The 20,722-nt window shown below is 37.4% G+C and overlaps 1 protein-coding gene across 10 annotated transcripts in view; it reads right to left on the bottom strand.

Moving 5' to 3' along the window:
* DLG2 (discs large MAGUK scaffold protein 2) overlaps positions 1 to 20,722 on the bottom strand; it is a 2,065,329-nt gene that overhangs the window by 636,881 nt on the left and 1,407,726 nt on the right. For all 10 annotated transcript variants that reach the window (XM_047691101.1, XM_047691090.1, XM_047691092.1 and 7 more), the window contains one exon: positions 6,164 to 6,214. In XM_047691101.1, coding sequence (XP_047547057.1) covers positions 6,164 to 6,214 — 51 coding nt within the window. The remainder of the gene's footprint in view (positions 1 to 6,163; positions 6,215 to 20,722) is intronic.

Below are 20,722 nucleotides of genomic sequence, written 5' to 3'. Positions count from 1 at the left end.
GGGACCAGGGGGAGCAGAGGTGGAGAGCGAAAAGCAGACTCCCTGCTGAGTGTGCAGCCCTCTGCCCGCTGTTCCATCTCACGACCCTGAGATATGACCTGAGCCAAAATCAAGAGTCAAGTACTTAACCAACTGAGCCGCCCGGGTGCCCCAATTATGTTACTTTTCTGTTTAAAATTATTCAAACGTTCTCCATTGCCTTTGGGATAAAATTTGAACTCCTCTGTAGGTTACCTAAGGGCTCTATATTCTCAACCTTCTCCAACACTCTAGCCTCATCTCTCCCTTGATGCCCTCCCTCAGCCCGAGGTGCAGTCATTCTGGATTGGAAGTTCCTTAATCATGTTACTTTTCCATGGGGTCCTCCAACAGTTGCATCTGCTGTTCCTTTCTGAGAGGCCGCCTTCCACTCCCTTTTCTATATCTTGCTTCCTCTCATCTTTCCTAAGCCAGCTCAGGTATAAAGCCTTAGGGAAATACCCCATTCTGGACCAGGTATCCACGGCACTCTGTTATTCATGGTTTTTCTGTATTGACCTATTTGTGTCCTTTACCAGGCCATAAAATTCTAAGAAACAAGGACTGTGCCCGACAGATAAATGTACCTTAGATACATGTGGAATTCACTGTGTGTGGCAAGTGGCCAATGCACTGAACAACGCTGCCATAGAGGAGGGGTCATCAACTTGTTCTGAAGTTGTTCAATGCCTTTCCTCTTTCTTTTTCTGTGATCATGGTAATATAAAGAAACTATAATAAAATTCCTCCTGTCAAGGAATTCATAGGTCAGTGGAAAAGACATATTTTATTCATTGTTTAGTGTGAGAGGTTCTCTGCTTGGGTTAATTGATAAAGGGACTTTGCCCAGAGGGAAAATCAAGAAAAGGTTCTTGGAAGAAATGACAGTTGAACTTAATTTTGAGGACACTCTAACTCAGTGGCAATGAGTTTAGGTTCTGGTTATCAGTTGGTCACGGGACTGAAGCCTAGCTCCATCCCTTACTAACATTGTGATATCTGACAAGTTATTTAATTTCTGAGCCTCAGTGTCCTAATATGTAAAATGGAGTTGGCCATATCTACTTCATAGGGGTGTTACTAAATGTGATTAGTTTATTACTAAGTTAAATGTTATAGAGATTAAAAGATAGAAAAAATAGAAGCTGTTAGAGCGTATAATAAGAACCATAACTTCATTATTGGATTGGATGTCTGACAATCAACAAAGTAACAGGGAAAAAATTGATATGAGAGAAATTGTTAGATTAATGAGACTTGTTAGATCATTGAGACTGGGAGGCTATGTTTTTAATAGCTTCCATTATGATCTTAATAAATAACACTTGTGAGACCTACTATGTTAGCACAAAGGAAAAGTGAAGAATAACTATGCGTGTTGTCCTAAACCTTTATATTAACTCATTTAATCATCATAAAGACCCGAAGAGAGATTACAAATACTTCAGCCTCATTTTCAGGTCTGGAAACTGAAGCACAGAAAGGTTAAGTATTCAGCTCAAACTAACTCAACCAGTAAGTGATAGAGGCAAGATTCCAATGCAGGCCATGTGTCTCTGCTTCACCACATTTGCAGGGGTAGAGCACCGGCATAATCCATTCATTCATTCATCAAACGTTCACTGAGTATATACTACATTCCAGACAATGTTCTAGGCAAATTGGATACAGAAGTGACTACATGTTTACATATACCAGATATTTAGGGAAGGAGATAGATAGTAACAAAGTGAGCAATAAATACATTAATAATATAAATTTCAGATACTGGTAAGTGCAATTAAAAAAGTAATAAAGCTATGAAAGTGGAAAAAAGTGCAATGGGGATGCCAGTATGAATTTAAATGGGGTGCACAAGGGAGGCTTTTCTGAGACATTTGAGCAGATATTTAATGATGAAAAGAGCAAGTCAGGTAAAGATCCAAGGGGAGATTCTAGCAAGAAGACAGAACAACAAACATAAAGACTTTAAGGTAGGAAAAGCTTGGCTTTTTTGGAGGATTGACAAGAAAGTATGTGTGAAATGCTCTAGGAGTTGATGGTGAGGGCACTATGTCACCGAGGGAAGCAGGGGTCAGATTGTATAAGGTCTTATAGGTGATGATAATGAGTGTAATTATCACCTCTTGGAGGATTTTAGGATAAAAGTGGTATAATCTGGTTTATATTTTGACAAAGATTACTCTGGCTACTTTGAGGAGTGGGTAGAAGTGGAAACTACTACAGGGGTCCAGGCATGGGAATGATACTAGTTTGGACTAGGCTTCAGCAGGGTCGGTGATAATATTTGATTGATTTTGAAATACATTTTCATGGCAGCACTGGTAGGCTTGCTCTGGATGCCAAGGGAAAAAGAGCAATTAAGTAAGATTCCTGGAGGAGGATTTTTTTGAGGGCCTGAATAATAAGGGAACTGATAGAACCAATTAGCTAAGAAGAGGAATATTAGGGTAGAAGCAGCTTTTGCCCCCAGGGTTGGGAGTGCAGGGAAATCATGAATTCTGTTAGGAACATACTCAGTTTAGAAGACCTTCTTGATATTCAGCAGAGATGCCAACTGGACTGTTAGCTGTACACATTTGGAATGCAGGAGAGAGATCATAACTCAGATTTGGGAATCATCGGTTGATAGTTGGTATTCAACACCATGGGTCTGGATGAGATCACGAAGGAATGAAGAGAGGTTGAGAAGAGGTCTGTGCATTGGATTTCTGGAGTGCTCCAACATTTAGAGGAGGCCTCTAGCAAGGAGACGAAGACAGAGTGTCAATGAAGTGGTGAATAAACAGGAGAAATGTTTCGTCCTGCAAGGCAAAGGATTATTATCTTGAAGGAAGGAGCCAGTGACAACTGCATCAAATATTGCTGAAAAGTCAGCGCAGAGAAGTGATGCTTGAATTTTGTAAGATGGAAACTGTCAAGACTTTGATGAAGATGGTTGTAGGACTACTGATAAAAATAATGAACTAAGTTAAAATAAGAAAATGAAGTAATAAAGTGGACTTATTGAAAACGGACAGCTTGGGTCGCCTGGGTGGCTCAGTGGGTTAAAGCCTCTGCCTTCGGCTCAGGTCATGATCTCAAGGTCCTGGGATCGAGCCCCGCATCGGGCTCTTTGCTCAGCTGGGAGCCTGCTTCCTCCTCTCTCTCTCTCTGCCTGCTTCTCTGCCTACTTGTGATCTCTGTCTGTCAAATAAATAAATAAAATCTTAAAAAAAAAAAAGAAAAGAAAACGGACAGCTTTCCTAGATTTTTGGTAAAGAAACTAGAATTATGAAACAATAACAAGAGGGGAACATTGGGCCAAGTGACATTTTGTTTTGTTTTGCTTTTTCTTATATTATTCCATTGCTAGAGGACTTTTTTTTTCTTTTTTAATGAGAGATATTACATCATGTCTGTATTAAATTTATCCAGGGGAAAAAGAGAGAGAGAAACTGATACTGCAGGAGAGAGAGAGAGAGAGAGAGAGGAGACAACTACAGAAGCAGAGTCCTTAAACAGACAAAGGTTGCAGAGTGTGGGTCACAAGTGAAGGGCCGGCCTCCTAAAGGAGCAGGGAACATTCTTCCATTGAAACAGGGAGAGCACACTGGCAGAGCTGGTGGCAGGAAGGTGACATGGTCTTCCTGTGACTACTTGGGTTTTCTCAAGGACATAGGAAGAGAGCAGTCTCAACTGCTGAGACTGAGGATGAGGTTGGGGGTGTTTGAGATTTGAGAAGAGCAAATAAGTTGTGAATCTGTTGTCCCAGAGAATGAGAGAGTGATTTTTCTAAAGAAACGTATAAGAATTGCTAAGATGCTTTGAAGGTTCGCTTGAAATCAATAGCTATAAAATTAAAATGAGGTGAACAAGGGCTTCTCTAAGCCCATTCATTTGCCCAGGCTCTGGCATGGAGGGCTGAGGCTCTGCTGGAGGAGCACGGAAAGGGAGAGAGAAGGCATATTAAAAGCCTGTGAGAGGGAGACTTGGGTATGGTGGGTGGGGGTGGGGTGGGCGTAGGAAAGGTGAAAACTGGAGGGAAATGGTGAAATTGGTGATTCCAGGTCCCAGTGGAGTTGGAAGACTTTTTGAGGGGGGTGGTACTGGAATAAATGAAAAGAACGGAAAAGAGGTCGTGTTCAACAAAGACGATGCTTGACAGAGGTTTTGGGGTCCAGTGTAGCTCATGGCAGTGATGAGGTTCAGAGTGTGACTGAGACTCCAAGGGCCGGAGGTGAGATGACCACCAGATCCTGAGGCAAGGGAGTGTCAGAACACAGTCTAGAGCACACAGTTGTCTCACTCCCACTGACTCTTCTACGTCGCACCAAAGTGAGCTTCAATTGTCTGACCTATAAAACCAGGATAACCAAACAGTGTCATGTTTGGCATGTGGGGAGAGGGTGTGTGGGGAGAGAGAAGGGGTGACTCTATGAGTATGAGATCTGTGCCATCGAACAGGCGCCTGCATTTAAGAAAAGTCATGTGGCACTTAATGCCTGGGTCTTGACCTCTTTTTTGATTCTTAATAATTTTTAAACAAGGGCCTCACATTTTCATTTTATACTGTGCTCTGTAAATTATATAGCCAGTCCTAGAGAGAAGATTAGTGATTTAGTAGGAGAAATGTGTTCTCTTTTTTCATTTGGGTTAATTTTCCATAAGCCTTATTTTTCTCCATTTAGCATGCCATTAAAATTTAACCAAAGTTCATAATGGAAGTTTTAAAGAACACATCTGTCAAACACTTAACTTTTAATGTAAATTTCCTTTTAAAACCACTCATGCTCAATAAAAATTAGGCTGAGAATGAAAAATTCTCTGACTCAGGAAAGTGAATAATCAGTAAACTTAAAAGGAAATACATGTTTAAGTGCAGGCCTAGAGTCTGAATTCATACTTGAATGGAACAGCTTAGAAAAATTTATTATTTATTATTTCTCATAAATGAATTATATGTTTATTATGGAATATTTAGCAAAAAATGCAAACGAAAAGAAGAAACAAAAAATTATCCAAAATCCTTAACAAGAGTTAACATTTTAATGTGGATCCTTTCAGGCTTTCTGTGTATACCAATAAATGCAAATTATACTTGTTGGTACTTATGGGATTATATTTACATACCATTATAAAATTTATTTTTTTTAATTTGGTAAGATAACTTTGTTAGGCCTTCCATTCTTATGTTTAAATATTCTTAAAAATACTATTATAATACAATTTAATATAATTTTCTATTATTTGGAATATAATAATGTATTAAACATTTGACTTTTTAAATCTTCACTATTATAAATACCAATATAAGCATTCTTTATATCTTTATATATTTTATAAGTATAATTTTTGAGTCAAAAAAGTGTGCCCATTTTAAAGCTTTTGATCCATTTTTCCAAATTACTTCTACAATTTCTAGAGCCACTCCATGGCAGTGAATATTAGCCTTTCTTTTAAATTTTGCCAATTGGACAGATAAAAACCATTTAACATCACTGTTTTCTTTGTTTATTAATAAAGTTGAACAAGTTTTCATGTGTTATTAGCCTTTACTTTTTTGATGAATGTCCTGTTAATGTCTTTTGGTCATATTTTTTCTAGGTGGTTTTTGGTCTTTCTCTTACCATTTTGCAAAATACTTTTATAGATTAGGGTTGTTACACAGAAATTTCCTAATTTGTCAAAGCCTTGCAAAGGCCTTAATAACATACTTGCAGAGATCTACAGGATTGCTATGTTTTTCTCTATGAGGGTGTCTTTAAAATGCATTACTTTTTTTTAACTAAAAAAAGCATGATAATGGTAGTTGTGAGATAGCATTAACATTATATAAATGAAAATGTTTTGTACTGTATCTAAAAATGCATAACAAAATGTTAATAATGAAAACAACAGGAAAAAGTGCTATACTAGCTCACTGAATATTTCTGACTTTCTCATTCATTTCTCCAAATCTTGGCAATGCAATTTACATATGGAATATTCTGGGGATTTGATCTGTTTGTCTCTGTGCCCTCCATTGCAAGCATTTCATTAATATTTTTGAGTCTCGTTGGAAACTTCCAAGGTATAACACACAATTGTGTGATTTCACAAAATAATCATTAGGATGCAGAATGTCAAATGCAAGATTGAGGTTTTTGGATTGTTGTTTTCTTACCCTTTCCAAAGTAATTTCTTCAAACTCATATTCAATTTCTGTTCCATTGACCTGTAAGTAGGAAAAAAAAGAAAGAATGATTAAATACATATTAAGGAGGAGACGGCTGCTTTTTAAACAACATTTAGGGTTAAGTTTCATTCTGTCTATGAGTAAACCACACTTTCTTAATGTTTGTGATTCTATGTTTCAACCAAATAAAATATCATCTAAATATATGAATGAAACTGCAAAAAAATAAAGTTTATTGGATTCCTTAGAATTTGTGATAATTGGGACAGAGGGAACAATACAAAATATGCATTGTGAGGTCACAAAGAAGAAACCACATAGGGGCAATTGTTACATTTACAAGGGAAATAATTTCCTAATATCTTTTAAAATTTCCATGAATGAACATGAAACTATGACCTTAAAAAGTCAGTGGAAAAGGCAGCACACACTTATGTCATATTTTGCCAAAAAATAGCATTCAGAATAATCATGTCGGATAAGAAATGCCTTTTCTTTATTGCTCAAGCTCAGGTAATTCATCCCCATTATCCTCGTTATATTTATTAGGAAGTCCTGGACCATGTAACATAACCACGCTCATGTACTTCAGTAGCAGCAGGAAGAGAATAAAGTAGGACATGTTTGAAATTCCTAGTGAGAAAGCTTTAACCATCTAAACAACTCTTGCATTGATATGAATTTACAGAGAGAAATACTTAAATATAGCCAGGCAATAAATCACATATGTCTTTGATGTCAACAGAATGCACACAGAATAGATGAAGAGCGGCTTTAAAATAATCTAACAAATATTCAATCCCCATTCTCATCACAGAGTCCCTTCCAGCCAGGCAAAAACCTCTGAGCGAGAAAATTCCTGAGCTGGCTGTGTCTTTTTTCTTACACGTGTCTCGGCAACATCATTAGCACTTAGGGATCCTCTAGAAAGACGAATTTCTAACCACCGTCACGTTTGTAGGGTCTTAACCAGTTGACTTTTCCTTCCATAGAAGAATTTAAACATAGTTCTTGCAGACTGAGAGCTCTATAAAGGCAAGGACCAGATACCCTATTGCTAAACAAGTCTGGCAAGAAATAATTGGTGAAGGAAAGAAAAGAGGACGGAAAGAATGACTGGCTGAACTCAGTATTCATTTATTTATGGGATTTGTAAACATAGGTACTTGTGAATTCTCTTCCATAAGGTACTTGGATGCAGTATCATCAGTGGAAGGTGTAATTGTAACTATAATCAACAGCTATAAAGAATGACGATAGACTTCACTTATGTGTGTCCACCAGCCACTTAGAGCATGTTTTTGATTTTCTAATTACGTGAGCTAATTGGTAAATCACATTTTACTGTGTTACTACATTATCAAACAAACAGCCTTAAACCAAATGTGATTTTCTGGGCTTCAGCAAGTTAATGACTCATAGACGAGGACTTGATGATGTTAGGAAGCTTTGGTGGCTTTATGGAGGTTTTTGTTCCTCATGTATAAAAACAAAACAAAACTCAAAGTCTCTGTATGGGTGCGTCTCCATATTAATTCCTTTTTTTGTTTGATGGAAGACAGAAAAGGAAGGCTGAATTCATGTGATATGTTTTAATTCTCCCAGTATGGCTCTGTGAAGCTTTTCTTTGCTTCAGTGACTTCTCTGGAGTGAAGCCCTTCATATTATCAAAGCGCTGAACAGTGGGGAGAAAAAAACAAAAAAACAAAAACAACTTCAAAGAAACAAAAACAAACCTGTGATAATGAATTCTAAGGGCTCAGGCTGAAAGAAATGCTGTTAGAAAGTGCTTAAAAGGGGCGCCTGGGTGGCTCAGTGGGTTAAGCCTCTGCCTTCAGCTCAGGTCATGATCTCAGGGTCCTGGGATAGAGCCCCATGTCAGGCTTCCTGATCAGTGGGGAGCCTGCTTCTCCCTCTGCCTCTGCCTGCCGTTCTGCCTACTTGTGCTCTGTTTTTCTATCAAATAAATAAATAAAATCTTAAAAAAATAAGTTCTTAAAAGACAAAAGTCCTTTGTGGCATGCAGCATGGAGTCCTTAGTGGAGTCTCTCTGAATGTTTGCTTAACAAATCTATGATCACATATGCTGACTTCAGTTTTTACACACACTATGGATACATACCCCGAGTGCTACTCAAAAGATACCTGGTCAGACAAACTGTGGGAAGTTTACAGCCTCCATGGGTCTTTAGTTTTCAACCTCAACAAGTCATGGCAGTTGCCTAATTCCCTAGTATCCAGGATGTCTTCATAAGAAGAGATGATGCCATCCGGATTGGGATGGCTCCTTGTTTTTAAAAAAAATAACATAAAAAAAAAGAAACAATAGACTTCTCAATTGAGTATAATAAAATATTCAGCAGCTCACTAACCCAGCTCTTCTGTTTAATCTATGAATAAACAATAAAAATAATCATTGCTACCTTAAAAAAATACCATATGATTTCACTTAGATGTGCAAACTAAAAACCAAAATGAATGAATGAACAGACAAGAAGAAGCATCAGAGCTATAAATACAGAGAACAGACTCCTGGCTGCCAGAAAGAAATCGGGGAGGGAGGACGGGCAAAGTGGGTGAAGGGAGTGGGAGTTACAAGCTTCCAGTTACAGAATGACTAAGTCACAGGGATAAAAAGTACAGCAGTGGGAATAGAGTCAAAGGTATTATTATTAATAATAGCTTTGTAGGGTGACAGATGGTAGTTAGGCTTGTGGTGAACATAGCATAACATAGAGAATCATTGAATTATTATGTCGTACATCTGAAACTAATGTAAAATTGTATTTTGACTATACTCAAAAAAAGAATCTTATGACTGCAACAGGATTTAGTGAAATTATAGAGGAATGAAAGGTTTTTAGCATAGCTGAGGCAAGATTTCCACCGTGAATTGAGAACATTTAAAACATGGTATCACAAGAGCCAATGTGGGAGTTCAGGAAAGCCATTTAAGAGGTCCTGTTGTCTATTCCGTCATCACTAGGGCAGTGTGATCTCTGTTCGGCCTCAAGACACCTGAGACAAGAAATCTCTCAGCCTCTCTGGGCAAAAACCTTGGGGGAAGGGATAGAAAGCATGGAACACTGGGTGTTGTCTGCCTGGAACACTACATCAAAAACTAATGATGTCTTATATGGTGACTAACATAACACAATAAAAAAAAAATTAAAAAAAGCATGGCTAAGTATACTTCCATTTTTTTTTAAAGATTTTATTTGTTTGTTTATTTGAGAGAGAGCTAGAGTGAGAGAGTACAAAGCAGAGGGAGAGACAAAAGAAGAGGGAGAAGCAGGCTTCCTGCTGAGCAAGGAGCAGAAGGTACGGCTCGATCCCAGGACCCTGAGATGATGACCTGGAGTGAAGCCAGGCACTTAACTGACTGAGCCACCCAGGTGTCCCAGTGTACCTCCATTTAATCAGAAGTACGTAAGAGTGGGTTGTGACATTCATGAAAATTTAGTGGCTTTTCAAATGAGTATACCAATACAATATTCTCTGAATAATTTTTTCTGTATTTAGTTAGAGGAGTGGTTGCTTGGTAAAGAGACAAGAAGTATAGACAGTAATTGTCCCCTAGCCATAATTTCCTGAATGCCCAGAAAAAAAAAAAAACAAAAACCATGCTGTGAATGAGCTCCCATCACCTTCTGGGGGCTTCCAGACCAACTGTTGCCTGAACTTGCCTTGGTGGTCTCCCTGATTTCCAATCAGTTTACCAATGCATGTCTTCAAATTCACAAGACTCTCTTCCTGAAAAGAGTTCTGCCACATGCATTTGTTGTTGTTGCTCTTGACCAGTGACATTTCTGGTGACACTTAAGTCCCCAGGCAATGTTTTATGCACCTGACAGTCTGGGGCCTGGACAGCTATGTGGACTAGGTTCAAATTTTCCCATCTCCTGCACTGATCATTACTGAAGGCTAGAAAAATGAGAGGGGACATTTTTGCAGAGATAGAGGGAATTTCCCAGTTTTGAAAAATCTGTTTTTCTTCAAAGACTTGATTTTCCTGAACCTAATGGTTCTGTGGTGACAGCTGGGCAGTTTCTATGGAGGCTAGAAAATCATAATGATGCCACACGTTGTCCTGCACTGTTCTGGGCATGTAGCCTTTTTGGCATCCTACAGAAGTTAAGAGAGTGACCCATTCAAATTCAAACTTGGTATTTAAAGTTATAATTTCATGAACTTTGAATGCTATCACACTGTTTTTTCTTCCCTTCTTCTCCAGTGCTACTTTAACTACCTGCCCAGGTGATCATATAATTTAATTGAGATGTATTTTTATCTTCTGAAACGAGGTCTTTCATGAATAACATACATGAGCTATTCCACGTTTTAATTTACTTTATTTAATTTAAGTAAATTAATTTAATTTCATGTTTTAATGCATTTAATTGGAATCTATAGATATGACTTTTCCACAATTTTTTTTTTTGTTCTTTGCTACACATGTAATTTCACTAAAGCTAACAGCTTTAGCTCCTAAAATCTGGGATAAATAAATGTTTATACAACTCTATATTCCATATTATAACGAGTGCCAATACAGTAATATCAAAGGACCGGCTTCTTAAAACTAAACCTAATTCCATTCAATGAACAATTATTGAGCATGCATGATTTGCCAAGTGGTGTGACAGGTACTGAAAAAATAGAGATTTAAGATATAATCCCTATTGTCACTAAATGCACAGTTCTTTTTTTTTTTTTAAGATTTTTTATTTATTTATTTGACAGAGAGAGATCACAAGCAGGCAGAGAGGCAGGCAGAGAGAGAGGAGGAAGCAGGTTCTCCGCCGAGCAGAGAGCCCGATGCGGGGCTCGATCCCAGGACTCTGAGATCATGACCTGAGCCGAAGGCAGCGGCTTAACCCACTGAGCCACCCAGGCGCCCCTAAATGCACAGTTCTTAAGGAGGCACCAAACATACTAAGGCTTCAGAGAAGTGTGGTATCCAATATATAAAACAGAGAGATGGACTAGAACCACAACTCCACTGTTGCCACATGGAAGGACTGTTTGTTGTATATATGTATATGTATGGATATATATGATACATATCATATATATATATATGATTCCCTAGTAGGATATAATATGATATACTAATTCTGCCCTTTATTAAAAATAAACATGATGCAGTAAGCAAGACTTATCTCTGAATATTATGGTTTTTCATATAAAGTTGCTGTTGGACTCTAGGAGGGGATGCGATGACCACAGAGGCTGGAGCATCTGGTTTTCGTGGCTTCTTGCCACTCCCAGAGCAAGACAAAGCCCACATCACTCTGCTTCATCTGTAGCTGCAGCAGATAACACGGTGCCTACCACACAGAGGCTCGGTGACCATGTGAATCAGTGAATGCGATTTTTTGGGGTGGGTAAAATTTGATGCTCTCAGAGAAAACTGTGGCCTCAAAGGGAGATCCAATTCCTACAGGACTCAGGCCCTTGGAGATTTACAGCTTAGATATCCTCATATTTGATATCAGTCCTTCTCAGGAATTCCCTTCCGCAGAGTCGCAATCATGATCAGATTCCCCAGAGAGTCTACAACACACACACACACACACACACACACACACACACACACACCCTTTGTTGGTATTCATCTTAGTACGTTGCCAATGGTCATCCCCCTTTTCCTACTGGAGCTCTATTACAGCTAACACATCACGATGCTTTGTGGCTCTTTACACTTCAATCTTCTATATACATTCTATTATGTTTAGTAGGTAAGATGGTTTCCAGAGTTAAAAAAAAAAAAGACACAGATCTGAATCCTAGTTCTAATATTTATGAGATATGCATATGTAGTCAATTTCCTCAATCTCCCCAAACCTTAAGTTTCTCATGTGCAAAATGGTACTAACAAGTACCTAATATGGATATTGTGAATATTAGATAATTGGTGTAAAATATTTGGTACACACCTTAAGTGATAAAGAAATTATATTTAGCTATAATATTACACAATCCTCTTCATGAAGTTTTTGGGAGCAATAAATGAGATTATACATTATCAACTACCTGAAACATAATAACTCTTCAACAGTGAGAGGTATTTTAATTAGTTGTGGATTAATAATCTGCAAGGTTCACAAAACTTCTATGATCAATTATTGAATATTTGTTAAGTTCCCGAGTAATATAAAATATAATTTAATAAGCAAATAAACTTGCTTTCTTCTACAAAATCTACTAATTTTTTTTTTAACCTAAACATCTCTCTCCTGAACCCATCTAAGATGTACTCCCTTGTGGAGAGGAATCATCTTAGCTTTCCCTCCCAAATCAGTTCAGTGTGGCCTTCACTCAGAATATTACCTCCACTGAACTTTCTTGCAATCTTTCGTTGCTCCCTCTTATATTTTCTTTTTAACGTTGTCTTGCCCAGTCTTGACCATTATGTTATTCTATTGGCATGCACTTCCCTAAGGCTGAACTCTTCTTGAGACTTTTAGAAGAAATAAAAAAGTAGCTTTGCCTCTTTGAAAAAGGGGGAAAAAAAAAGATAAGGCAGTTTTGCTCTACCTCAATCTAAAAGAAAGAACTGAAGGCTGATGTACATTATCTCTATCTTTTTATCACACTTAACTTTAAGTGTCTCTGCTGAAGGGATGAAAAACAATCAAGTACTGAGAAAGTGAGAGTCATTCGACCAACATGGAAACTCTAATCAGAAGGAGAGTCTCATTAGACAAAGCTCAAGGTATGTAGCACAAAACTAAGCAGTCCATCACTTCCTTTAACTTATGTTCCTTCTCCTAGACTGTCTCTACTGCCTAAAATTGTGCCCTCTATTCATACTAAGAGGAATTATCACATAGAAATAAAAAGCTTAGGTTCTGGGATCCAAAAGACTCAAATTCCAATACCAGTTTTGTCACTTACAAGCTGTTAGAAATCATATTTTTATGTGTTATACACATTTGTGTATAGATATTGTTTAAACAGCAAGGAAAAAAATTCAGTTTAAGCTTTGTAGAGGATCTGTTTTAATCTAAGGTATGGATGGATTTGGTTATTTTAGAAATACTATTCAGTTATAATGAGACTCATTTAAGAGTATGCAGTTTGAAAAGAAGCTAATCATAGTAATTACTTCTTAGTTTTAATAAACACAAACTATACAAATAATTATTGACATTCTTAGTCAGGACTCTAGTTTTGGTAAGACCACTATTCCTATTATTCACCTACTTGTGATCTACCAGTAAACCCTGATTTCACGTTAAAACTTCTAATCTCAATTAAATTTCTGAGCTCAGTGAACTGCTAAATCATAGCATCCACCAAATAGAAAAAATTAATCAGTATCCTACAACCTCTTCCATTCTTAAACAATTTTCCTTTGTTTCTGTTACTCCCTCTGCCTTTGTTAAGACTTTATAACACAGAACTTTGGGTCTAAAAATGGTTCCAAGACTCAATAATTACTATGTGTGTTTTCATTTAATTAGAAATCATGTATTTTTTTAGAAATCATTATTATTAAACAGATTTTCACCTGTAATAATGTGACAAATTTTCTTTTTTTGTCAAGAAAAATAGCTTAGGGTTCTTACATGTGTAAGAAGAAACTCTAGATAGAGAGATAGATAGATAATAGATAGATATATATAATGTGGTCTTTTTTTTTTTTTTTAAGATTTTATTTATTTGTCAGAGAGAGAGGGAGAGAGAGCGAGCACAGGCAGACAGAATGGCAGGCAGAGGCAGAGGGAGAAGCAGGCTCCCTGCTGAGCAAGGAGCCCGATGCGGGACTCGATCCCAGGACGCTGGGATCATGACCTGAGCCGAAGGCAGCTGCTTAACCAACTGAGCCACCCAGGTGTCCCTAAAATGTGGTCTTGATTAAAGGCTTCTGTAAAGAAGGAAAAATACAGTACTTAGTAAGTTCAGAACTGGATTTGCTTCTGATCTGGACATGGCCGATTTCTCCCCAGCTTTGCTCCCTTGCTTTGCAACATTTGCTGGATGGAGTAGTAATAGGTGATTTTAATGCTTTCATTTGGCTCCAGTCTGATGTATACTGTTTTGTTTTGGGGCTTTAAATATTCATAAGTTAAAACATGCTCTCTGAGAGCAGTAAATGGTGTTAAGAACATACCGATGAACGGTTGTGAAGACATCATGACCCACCATCAAGCCCCCTCCCTCACTTGACTATCCCCATAAATAAAACACTTTGTCAACTGTAAGCAGTGTCCAAGAGAATCAAGAGCTCAAACATATGCCAAAAGATTTAGAGTTACAACAAAAAAGTGAGTGCTGGACCATAAGAGACTTTACAAATACAATGATGTGAGCTGATAGTAAGAATATTTCCTCTTTCTCTTGGGTATAATACAACTATAATGAGAGGCAGAATATCAATTCACCCAGTTCCTCCTCAACTTCTCTCTTCAATCTCGTTTGCAATCTTGTTTCTACCACCATACAAAAGCAGAGGATCTTCCCACATTTGAATACAATGATCTTTTCCCAGCCTTCAGCCTCTCTGGCTTTCCTGCAGTGTTTGGCACTCTGGAGGGATCACCAGTTGAAACTCCCCCTTCCTTCTATCACACGGTTGATATCCTTACTGGTTTCCTCCCTACTGCTCTGTCCACTGTATTTATCTCTTTCCTTTCTTCCTGCCGTGTATGAGCATTTGCCAAGGTCTGTCTCTTTTTGTTATACAATCCCCCTTAACTTTTATTTTCTAAGTAAATGCCCTGATGTCACCCCGTCTTAATAAGTCTGGGACAGAACTAATCATGCTCAATTATAATCATCATTTCCTCCAGACTATTCTCTATATCGGTTAAGGGAATACTTTTTCTTTCTTCTTTTTTTTTCTTAAGATTTTATTTTTTCAAGTAACCTCTACCCTCAATATGGGACTTGAACTTACAACCCCTGAGATCGAGACTTGCAAGATCTACCTATTGAACCAGCCAGAAGACCCGGGAGCCCCAGGAATCCTCTTTTTCATATGTGTCCTTTATCTTTGTGATCAATACCTAACATTCTATTTCAAGTTCTAAACTATTACTTTCTTAATACCATCATTATAACTTCCTAAAAACATTCCTGTCCAGATCATTTTTTTCAATATCAATCTATCTTTCATATCCTTTGAGAGCTACCTTTTTTTTTTTTTAAGATTTTTATTTATTTATTTGACTGAGAAAGAGAGAGAGAGAACAAGCAGGGCGAGTGGCAGGCAGATGGAGAAGGAGAAGCAGTAGGAGCCCGATGGAGGGCTCAATTCCAGGACCCGAAGGCAGATGCTTAACTGGCTGAGCCACCCGGGCACCCCCGGAGCTACCTTTCGAAAAAGCAGTGTGTCATGTAATAATGCTGTACAAGTAGCTTTAAGTAATTTTTCTTTATCACTAAAGAACATTTCAGAACATCCACCCGTTTTTCTCAATCTATCTTTGTAGCTACAGACCCTGCTTCTTATCTTCAAAAACATTTTTGAGCCTAGTAATTGTGCTGAAGTTGTATAAAGCAACTCTTCTCTTTGGTATCTTTATTAATGTCACACGGTACACACTAAATGTCTTTATTTTAATATATGCTTATTAAAATCTCAATTAATTTAGAAAAAAATATTCTTAAATGACTAGGATTTCCCAGGTACTAGATTAGTGTGTTAGGTCCTAATGGAAAGCTTCTATTACTGTCAACATACGGCTTTCTCTTTCATAAAGTTGAAAAGATTTTTCTTAACAAACTCCTAGAAAACTCCTAGAAATTACCATCCTATTCTCTAAATTGCTCCCACAAAAATGCTAAAAAAAATAATTACCACCACCACCACCACATTCCATTAAGCATCTACTACATGCCAGGCACTATCATAAATTGCTTTAATAATTAAAATAGCACCGAGAGTGAGACATTTTAATGTTAATTTTACTATTAAGTCAGGTTTCTTAAGGTAAGTGATTTCGCCAAGTTTATACAGTTTTAAGTAACATGAAATGAGTACTGTTTCATCCTTCTCATCACTTAGTGATGGGAAAATATGTTCTCAATACAAATTTGCTGAAAGAAATTAAAGAATGAGTGCCTATATGGAGGGAGGCAAGGATGGAAGTATCTAATGCTTGAATCAAGGGATGTCTAATATTAAACGCTAGTCTTTCTCCCTGACCACACAGAGCACAGTCCCTCTTGTACTATATTGTGCTCTTCCTTAAGATCCAACACCTTACGCTGTATTTTACCTTTCCTGATAATACAGTCCTCTTGCTCAGATGAGGCACTATCTTGTGGTACCTATCATAATGACTTGTTTATAGAATCATTTCATAAATAGTTACCGAAGAAATAAATTAATGGAACCTTACATTAAGGGATTCTGATTTGCCATAAATCTTTCAAATCCCTCTGTCTTTAAAAGTCCTCCTCACCACAGTGTCCAGATGAGTGAACTGCCTTAATTTCTCCTCTCATCATTTTATTTCAGATATTGCCAACAATAAACTGTCTCCCTTTTCTTCTGAATTTATGTCACCTTTTTGGCATCCTTCAAGATCACTCCGTCCATCAACAAATATATATTGAGTGACTATCCCCTTGTTCTTTGCTAGCTCATATGATCTCTTTTTATCTGATTTTAAAAGCACATCACCATCTTCACAACCTTGGAAAAAAGCTACAGAGCTATACCGCCCTGCTAATTCTTCTGCTATTTCATCTAGATCACATGAAAAAGTTCTTTAGTTGTATGATTCTGGAAAAATGCTTTGATCTGCTTATTATGAAAAAAAAAAAGTCAGATCTATCTTTCTGGAACAGACACTAAGGGAAAGCATTCTGCTACTTACTTTATTTCACCTTTTTTGAAGTACTTTAGGATCATAACAAGGAGCACATTATTAATTCTGTTTCTACCTACCCCCCCACACATACGCCCTCACCAGTTGATAAAATATGGAAACTGTAAGGTTTCAAGTTGTTTATACACACCTTTTCCCAGATTACACTAACAAGATTAATGTTACTTACTTATGATTAATTTACATACTACTTTTAGATACATTACTGTATTGCAACTCATAACAATCCCATGTGGGTAGATAATACTGTTACTGAATTTTACATATGAGTAAAGAGCTTAGAGATGGTAAAGTATTTGCTCAAAATTGCTCAGCTAATAATGTTTAAAAAAATCAAGATATATATATATATATATATATATATATATATACTGTGCTCAGTATTCCTACAGAAGACTTGAGTTACCCCTATTTTCCACTGTTAGATTCAATTCTACAGTGGAAAAAGGTACAAACAATATATTTTTCAAAGAAAAAATTAAAAGTTCAAGTTTCTGTATCTATATCAGTGCTTCTTATGATAGCTCCTAAATTTTAAAAAGGGTCACGCATACTAAGTTGTGGCTGTGACAATCCTTAGTCACGCCAGGGAGCTCTCGGTTGTATTCACTAAATCTATCTCTGGACACTGTGCCAACTAGAAAATGAATAGTATAAACTCTAAACAGGTTATGATTAACCATAGGTCAGTCTTTTTTTTTTTTTTAATACCCTCTTGGAAGAGGAAGACAGATTCAAAAGGGTGCTGGCATGAATTCTCAATTACCATAAATGAAATAAATTACATGAACACCTTAGCAATAGTAAAGAAATATTAATCAGACAGTAAATCTCAGCTGGAAAACATGAAGAATCAAACATGGTAGGGCAGGGAGAAGATATGCAAGGAAATTAAAATCAGACTTTCACCAACCTATCACTTTCCTTAATGACTCTGCCTGGAATGTCCTTGCTTGCCATGTTTTCTCTCTGTAATTCCTATTTATCCTTCCAAAAAAACCCTTCTAAAAAACCATCTAATGCCACTGCAAGCCCTGCTTTTCTTTTCCTAGCTCTCCTACACATATCCATGCACACGTAGACAGTGCACACACACGTACATAGGCCAGGCTGCGCTAGTACTATTTCTCTGTTTATAGAGTACCTATGTGGATCTTTCTCCCTGATTGTATAATGTGTTGGCTACCATCTCAGACTTTAGATTCAATTAGACACAGATGCCAATCCTAAATTGGCTACTTAATAACTTTGTGGCTTTAGAGAAGATGTATAGCTTCAGTTCCTCTTCAGAAATATAAGGTAGAATATTCTCCCCTTACCCATGGTTTTATCTGCCATGGTTTCAGTTACTCAGAGTCACCCACCATCTGGAAGCAGATGATCTTCCTCCTGACATAGAGTCAGGTCAGTAATAGCCTAACCCTACATCACAATGCTTATATCATTCACCTTGCCTCACTCCCACAAGAGAATTTTATCATCTCACATCATTGCAAGAAGAAGGGTGAGTACAGTAAGACATTTCGAGAAAGAAAGGGGGACAAATTCACATAAATTTTATTGTAGTGTATTATTATAATTGTTCTATTTTATTAATTGTTAATCTATTACTGTGCTTAATTTATAAATCAAACTTTATTATAGGTATATATATTTGAAAAGAATATATAGCATTTGGTACTATCTGTGGTTTCAGGCATCAACTGGGCATCTAGGAACATATTTGTACAGCTAATGGGGAACTACTGTACTATTTTTATTTACTCCAATAAGGCTGTTAGAATTTTTTTTTCCTTAGAGTTTTTTTTTTAATTTTATTTTTTATAAACATATAATATATTTTTATCCCCAGGGGTACAGGTCTGTGAATCGCCAGGTTTACTCATTTCACAGCACTCACCATAGCACATACCCAACCCCAATGTCCATAACCCCAGCTCCCTCCCAAACCCCCTCCCCCCATCAACCCTCAGTTTGTTTTGTGAGATTAAGAGTCACTTATGGTTTGTCTCCCTCCCAATCCCATCTTGTTTCATTTACTCTTCTCCTACCCCCTTAACCCTCCATGTTGCATCTCCTCTCCCTCATATCAGGGAGATCATATGATAGTTGTCTTTCTCCGATTGATTTATTTCGCTAAGCATGATACCTTCTAATTCCATCCACGTCGTCGCAAATGGCAAGATTTCATTTCTTTTGATGGCTGCATAGTATTCCATTGTGTATATATACCACATCTTCTTTATCCATTCATCTGTTGATGGACATCTAGGTTCTTTCCATAGTTAGGCTATTGTAGACATTGCTGCTATAAACATTCGGGTGCACGTGCCCCTTCGGATCACTATATTTGTATCTTTAGGGTAAATACCCAGTAGTGCAATTGCTGGGTCATAGGGTAGTTCTATTTTCAACATTTTGAGGAACCTCCATGCTGTTTTCCAGAGTGGTGGCACCAGCTTGCATTCCCACCAACAGTGTAGGCGGGTTCCTCTTTCTCCGCATCCTCGCCAGCATCTGTCATTTCCTGACTTGTTAATTTTAGCCATTCTGACTGGTGTGAGGTGATATCTCATGGTGGTTTTGATTTGTATTTCCCTGATGCCGAGTGATATGGAGCACTTTTTCATGTGTCTGTTGGCCATCTGGATGTCTTCTTTGCAGAAATGTCTGTTCATGTCTTCTGCCCATTTCTTGATTGGATTATTTGTTCTTTGGGTGTTGAGTTTGCTAAGTTCTTTATAGATTTTGGACACTAGCCCTTTATCTGATACGTCGTTTGCAAATATCTTCTCTCATTCTGTCAGTTGTCTTTTGGTTTTCTTAACTGTTTCCTTTGCTGTGCAAAAGATTTTGATCTTGATAAAATCCCAATAGTTCATTTTTGCCCTTGTTTCCTTTGCCTTTGGTGATGTTCCTAGGAAGATGTTGCTGCGGCTGAGGTCGAAGAGGTTGTTGCCTGTGTTCTCCTCAAGGATTTTGATGGATTCCTTTCTCACATTGAGGTCCTTCATCTATTTTGAGTCTATTTTCATGTGTGGTGTAAGGAAATGATCCAATTTCATTTTTCTGCATGTGGCTGTCCAATTTTCCCAACACCATTTATTGAAGAGGCTGTCTTTTTTCCATTGGACATTCTTTCCTGCTTTGTTGAAGATGAGTTGACCATAGAGTTGAGGGTCTATTTCTGGGCTCTCTATTCTGTTCCATTGATCTATGTGTCTGTTTTTGTGCCAGGACCATGCTGTCTTGATGATGACAGCTTTGTAATAGAGCTTGAAGTCCGGAATTGTGATGCCACCAACTTTGGCTTTCTTTTTCAATATTCCTTTGACTATTCGAGGTCTTTTCTGGTTCCATATAAATTTTAGGATTATTTGTTCCATTTCTTTGAAAAAAATGGATGGTACTTTGATAGGGATTGCATTAAATGTGTAGATTGCTTTAGGTAGCATAGACATTTTCACAATATTTATTCTTCCAATCCAGGAGCATGGAACATTTTTCCATTTCTTTGTGTCTTCCTCAATTTCTTTCATGAGTACTTTATAGTTTTCTGAGTATAGATTCTTAGTCTCTTTGGTTAGGTTTATTCCCAGGCATCTTATAGTTTTGGGTGCAATTGTAAATGGGATAGACTCCTTAATTTCTCTTTCTTCTGTATTGTTGTTGGTGTAGAGAAATGCAACTGATTTCTGTGCAT

This window comes from Lutra lutra, chromosome 10, assembly GCF_902655055.1.
Source record: "Lutra lutra chromosome 10, mLutLut1.2, whole genome shotgun sequence".
NCBI classification, from domain to species: domain Eukaryota; kingdom Metazoa; phylum Chordata; class Mammalia; order Carnivora; family Mustelidae; genus Lutra; species Lutra lutra.
Note: the sequence above shows the minus strand (reverse complement) of the source record. Positions and strands in the feature narration are given on the sequence as shown.